The sequence below is a fragment of the Zea mays genome, chromosome 3 (genome assembly GCF_902167145.1).
Source record: "Zea mays cultivar B73 chromosome 3, Zm-B73-REFERENCE-NAM-5.0, whole genome shotgun sequence".
Taxonomy (NCBI): domain Eukaryota; kingdom Viridiplantae; phylum Streptophyta; class Magnoliopsida; order Poales; family Poaceae; genus Zea; species Zea mays.
The window spans coordinates 176,918,230-176,924,290 of NC_050098.1; the positions used below are offsets into that span (position 1 = coordinate 176,918,230).

At 42.5% G+C, this 6,061-nt stretch overlaps 1 protein-coding gene across 2 annotated transcripts; it reads right to left on the reverse strand.

Annotated features, from left to right (window-relative positions):
* Positions 1-1,985: 1,985 nt before the first annotated feature.
* Positions 1,986-5,524, reverse strand: LOC103650927 (Arabinanase/levansucrase/invertase). 2 transcript variants are annotated; one of them, XM_008676523.4, is made up of 4 exons: positions 5,232-5,524; positions 4,932-5,027; positions 3,575-4,145; positions 1,986-3,111 (listed from the first exon to the last, which is right to left on the reverse strand). In XM_008676523.4, the coding sequence occupies exons 3-4, from the start codon at positions 4,136-4,138 to the stop codon at positions 2,248-2,250; spliced, it is 1,428 nt and encodes a 475-aa protein (XP_008674745.1). In that variant the 5' UTR covers positions 4,139-4,145; positions 4,932-5,027; positions 5,232-5,524; the 3' UTR covers positions 1,986-2,247. The 2 variants fall into 2 exon arrangements, with proteins under 2 accessions (XP_008674745.1, XP_008674744.1); XM_008676522.3 differs by having other exon boundaries at positions 4,932-5,015; positions 5,232-5,513.
* Positions 5,525-6,061: the final 537 nt, after the last annotated feature.

Consider the following 6,061-nt stretch of genomic DNA (forward strand, 5'->3'; position numbering starts at 1 on the left):
ATCTCTACCTAGGATCTCTCCTCCCCGACGGGATCCCTCCCGAGAGCGAGATCCATGCGTCGCCGGCGACTTCTGCCGCCCCTGCGCACGTGCGGACCGTCCGGCCCCAGTGCGCGGACCGTCCGGTCGTCATACAGGAAACCCTAGCCCTACGCTAGGTCGCGGACCGTCCGCCCCTGTACAGAGAGCACCACCACGGTTCTTGTGTAGTGATTGGCGCCCGAAAAAGGTGTCAATAAAGAGCATGATACGATATGTAACATGGTCATGTTTGTCAAAGAAAACAAGTTCCAACCAAAAAAAATTGAAGTCAATGGCCTCGAGAAACTGCCTGATGTGAAGAAGTTATTGCATAGTGATTAGTGAGACCGTTTTGTTCGGCATTTCTATGGCCCTGTTTGTTTCGACTTCTGGCAGCTTCTGGCCAAAAGCTGTTGCAGACTGCTAAACGCTCAGCTTTTCAGCCAGCTTCTATAAAATTCGTTGGGGCAAAAACCATCTAAAATCAACATAAACACATAATCGGTTGAGTCGTTGTAATAGTAGAAATCCGCCACTTTCTAGATCCTGAGCCCTATGAACAACTTTATCTTCCTCCACACGTAATCGTAATGATACACAGATTCTCCCCACAGCCAGATTCTCTCCACAACCAGATTTTCAGAAAAGCTGGTCAGAAAAAAGCTGAACCAAACAGACCCTATATCACTTGCTGACATGAGGGTGAGCCTCTATGGTTCAAAAACTTTGGAAGATGACAAGGAAGAACTTCAAGCATGCTGCATTGTCCACGAAAGGAAGCTCTAAAATTCTCCGTTTCTGCGGGTGAACGAGAGAAGGCTACTTCATAGATTTGACCAAATTTCCTCTAGTGGGTGTGGGTCAAAGGCCAAGAAAAGGAAGAAGCATCCCTAGTGTTTAAGCCATATTCCTGGACACCACGGAGCTTGTAATTAGGGGTGGGCATTTTAAAACCGAAACCCGAATAGACCGAATTATTGGATTATTCGAGTTTTCGGGTTCGGGTTCGGGTTCGGTTTCTATATGTGCTATATTTCAGGTTATGGGTTCGGGTTCGGTTCCTAACCTTTAAAACCCGAATAGACCGAATAATCCAAAATAGAAAAAAACTCTTAATATATGATAGTATTATTATATGATTTATGAGTTTATTAGTTAAAAATTATGATATCATCTTAACGATAGTATATATATCTCAATATGCTATTTTTATAGTCACTTGTTGTAATAATAGTACTTCCAATTAATTATTAATTGTATATATTTTAACAAAAGTTAATAGTCTCTCTACTATTCGAGTCTATTCGGTGGACCGAATAGACCGAACCGAAATTGTGGGTCTATTCGGGTTCTGTTACTAAAATTATTTTAGAAATTTCGGTTCTCATTTTTCATAACCCAAAATTCAAAAACCCGAATAGACCGAACCAAATTACCCTAATAGACCGAATGTCCAGCCCTACTTGTAACGTTTGTCTTTTACGATGACTAGGCATGCCTAGTTAGATGATGAGGCGAGGTACTAAAATTGTGGATGCGTGTCCACGAGCCATTTCATGATTTGTATGGTTTGAACATGTAATCCCTGATACCTTTCTGCAAACTACAACTCTTCTGCTCTTGCAATGGAGTTTTGAGGAAGAATAATTACAAACATGCATGCTTTGTTTTCTGTAGGAGATTAGATACTTGAGATTTATGACGTGGGAGACAGCATGTGTTCGTTTGCGTGTGGATTCTGTCTGCCGGTAATGTAAACTTTCTGGAGAGGTTACATAAATCACTCGCTGGATTCAGAGAAGTTCAGTTTCCAAACAAAATGGTAATGTAAACTTTCTGGAGAGGTTACATAAATCACTCACTGGATTTATATAAGTTTGGTTTCCAAACAAATGTGATCTAGTCTAGAAGATGAAGTCACGATGCTGGACATAGGGAAGCCTCTATTGATGCTTGTTTAATGATAAACAAAAAAAAACATGACAAGATGCACCTTGCTGTCCTGGCATAAACGACAGAGTATGGTCATACCAATTATCAATACAGTTATCTGAAACACACTTCTTTTTCCAAGAGAAGTTACAGACACATGCACACGCCAAAAAAAAGATATATCACTGAAGCATGTTTAGGATGACTGTTTTGTACAAAAGCTTGAGGAGCAAGCGATTAGAATCCTCAAGCAAGTTTATGAACGATCTATCGGTTCAAGTATAGCTAGCTATCTTATGTATTTGCTGTGTTTGCAATCTTCCAATCTTCTGGGAGGCGCCATTTCTTGTGCCAATAAATCGATACCCTTGACCACAGAGGGAAACCAAAACTGTAATCTAAAGGTTCGTCTGCGAGCCCTCCGACGAATAGAGGAAGCCACACATACCGGGAGTCTCTCAAGTTTGACGGACTCCACCTATCCGCCATGAAGATAAATGCACCAGACAAACCAGGGAGGGGAAGCACAAATGTGCTTTGAGATAAGAATGTTGTAAGGCGGTAAAACCTGTTGCCTCCAACGCAAGGGTTTCCCAGTGTCTCCCATGGGCCCATGATAGACTCTGCAGCATGTGCCAATGCCCTGTTGGGAGCCCAGCCTGAGCAACCAGAGGTGATCATGTAGTAGGTCCCCTGGTGCTTGAAGACGGCTGGAGCCTCACGATGCCGCCTTATTAGTATTCTCTTCATTGCTGCTGTGATCTGAAGGTAGTCCTCTGTCAATGGGCTAACATGGAGCTCAGTATTGTCACGAGAAGAATAGAAGAGGTAAGCCATTCCATCGTCATCTTTGAAGACTGTCATGTCTCTACTCTCACAACCATGTGGACGAAAGCTGTAAAGGTAAGTAAAAGGTCCAGTCGGAGAGCTACTCACGGCCACACCGACAGATGCTTTGGTGTAGTTAGCATCATCGATGTGCATCCACATGATATATTTTTCAGTGCGATCATTATATATCACCTTAGGTCTCTCAAGCACCTTTGATTTATAAAGGTCATGGATGACATTAGAAGGCTCACCACGAAGCACAATTCCTTCATGAGTCCACGACCACAGGTCTTTTGATGAGTAGCAGCTTACCCCAATGATGTCAACCTGGTAAATTGGAAACACAACCAATCACCACTGCATGTCTATCTACTAACCTTCTCCAAAGTAAAACTAAATCTCTCTAGATTTGTCCACTCATGTCTAAAATACTTCTTATTCTGTGCACCTTTTTCCCTGGTGCTCTTTTATTCCACTCATGTCTAGCTAAATGTTATCATGTTTCAGCATTTTTTCTTGGAATAATTGAAGGGCAACAAATGACCTATTTGTAACTAGATGGAAACTATCATAACACTAAAAGTAACATAAATACAACTGTGTTGAATCTTTATGGGCAGACCCAGCCAGAGGCTCCCACATAATTGGAGTCTGGGGAAAGGGATAAACCGAGGATGGAAACAACTGCCCAACAGTAAAAGTAACATAAATAAAGCTGTGGTGAATCGGCTGACAACAAATGCTAGTGCAAAAATAAACCAAAGGGAGGTATGTTGGAATATCTACTCACCCTCTGTGTTCCTTTGGGGCGAGCTTGGTATGTTGGTCCATCCTTGTTTTCTCCATACCAATAGAATCTGGCAGTCTTGTGATCATACATAATCCCCCCACCATGGGCTTGAATGGTGTTTCCATCAGTGTCTAGCCACACTCTACCAGGATAGAAATACATGCTATCATTTCCTCCTTTTGTTGGATCCACAGCAGTCATTTGATCTGGAAAGAACAGTGCATGTACTGCTGAAGACTCCTCCAGATAATCATCTATAACCTTTGGTTGTTTACGAGGTCCCCTCCTTTTCACTGCACGAGGATTCACCTTGTGAGGAGGTGGCAAGCGGAAATGATCCTCCTCGATGTCCTCTAATTCTCTGGTCGCATGAAGAGGACTGAAATAAACATGGGTCTGACCACTGTCTGCTTGATGTTTAAGGAAAATGAAGCAGACAAGACCAAAACCCACCAAGCTCCATACAATACAAGATAAAGAAGATCCACATCCTGCATCAGAACCGAGGGCAGATGATTTTCGCTGTTTATTCCTCATCTTCTTTCTCCCCTTACCAATCTTCATAAGACAACTGCAGTAACAAAATTCAATATGGTTTTAATCAATATGAAAATGCCATACAAAGTGATTCAAAATAAATGACTAAATATTATAGGAGTATCACTAATATTGGGAGACATAATCATGGGAAAATTTTGGAATACAAGAATGAGTAAGTTATTTGACCTCTGAAACATATACAGTGAAATTTCGGCTAGCTGCCAAACAATCATGACAGACCGCTTACTTCCATAAAAATAGCCTTTGCCTGCCCCCAATATAGAAAAATGGTAGTAATAGAATGAAACAAGACATAGATTGTATTGGAGGCACATTTATCAACACCACATGCATATTATTTGATACTGGCATACTGCATAACAGCAGAATTCCAGATTTGAACACTCTACACTAGTTTTCTTGCAATTCCATTAACTGGTATTGGTGTGAGGTATGGTTGATGATGGACATAGCCCAAAACTAAGACAAGCAATCTGATCTTGACTTTTTGTTACATTGTTTCCTCCTTTGATAAGTTAAGTATTCAACGAGTTTCAGAAACTGCTTTACCATACTGTTTGGAAGTTGGTACAGGAATGCAAAACAGAGTAACTGAATTAGGCTATCAATCATCATAACTGTACATCAGTTAAATGGACTTACCTAGTTCACTACGAGTGACTGTTGCAGTCTAACTCCAAATATGACAAACATATGGTTCACTATGACCATGATATAATTTTTACACACTCAAAGCTATCTAGATTATGGGCACCCTCTCTTTTCCGTTAGCAGTTGTGAAGCACAAAAAACACACCTAACAGGCGAACCATCCCGGTCCAAGATCTTGCAAATTAGTCCTACCAGTGCATGATCTGCGCACGCGCCGCTGGCCGCCCACCTTCATAAACAGCTCCAAACCAAACGCCAAACAACAAGTATTAGTATCGAAAGATGCAACTTATAAGAGCAATCGGCTTCCAGGCTAAAACAATCGACGTAGTTGGCCATAAGGGCGGAGAGGCGGTGGTGGTGAGGGGCAAAGCGCTCCCTCATCCCATTTCTCTTGATGGCCCGGTCCTTTCACAGTTGCAGCGTAGTTGGCCATAGGGCTTACCTTTTGCTTGGCGCAGTGGTGCGGCAAGCCCCGTGCGATGGATCTGAGCAGGGCGCACGACGGGGCCGGGGGCGGGGCGCGCAGTGGAGAAGCAGGTGAAGTCGTGAAGGTGAAGGATAGGGGCTGACCCAACGACCTGGACGGGGAGATGTTGGGAGAACGGCGGCGGCGGTGTTTGAGAACCGAGACGGGGTATGTCCGCCGTCCGCGAGGTGAGACCACAAAAGTCTACAACAGTCAACAACCGCCAAGGCTCTCTTCAATGTTCTCTCTTGGAGTATATTTCATTATTCCGTCATGTCAACAATCTATCTCTACTATACTTAAAACGTCAGTTGAAACGGTCGTCCTGCGTCATATTTTTATAAATAAACCCTCACATCTATCTCAAATTAAGCCTGCATCCCTCTATGCACACAATCTCCATGTCCGGTCCGTTAGCCAGTCAGGTGGCTAAATTAGCGTATTTAAAACAAGTGGTGCAAGAGGTAGTGTTCGAAACCAAACCCTTATAGAAGAAGGACGGAAAATACTGAGTGAAGTCGTCTAACCAGTAGAACATCATGATCAATTGTTTTTAATATTGAATATAAATTATATATATATATAAGTTTTGTAAAATAAATATATATAATCGTGTCGGTCCGGATCAGCACTAAGGACCGAATCTCTACTATATTTAAAGCGCCAGTTTCAACGGTCATCCTGCGTCATATTTTTACAAATAATCCCTCACATCTATCTCAAATTAACCATGTATTCCTCATGCGCACAACCTCCACGTCCGGCCCGTTAGCCTATAGAGCTAGGGCTGGGGTTCGAACCCAAAC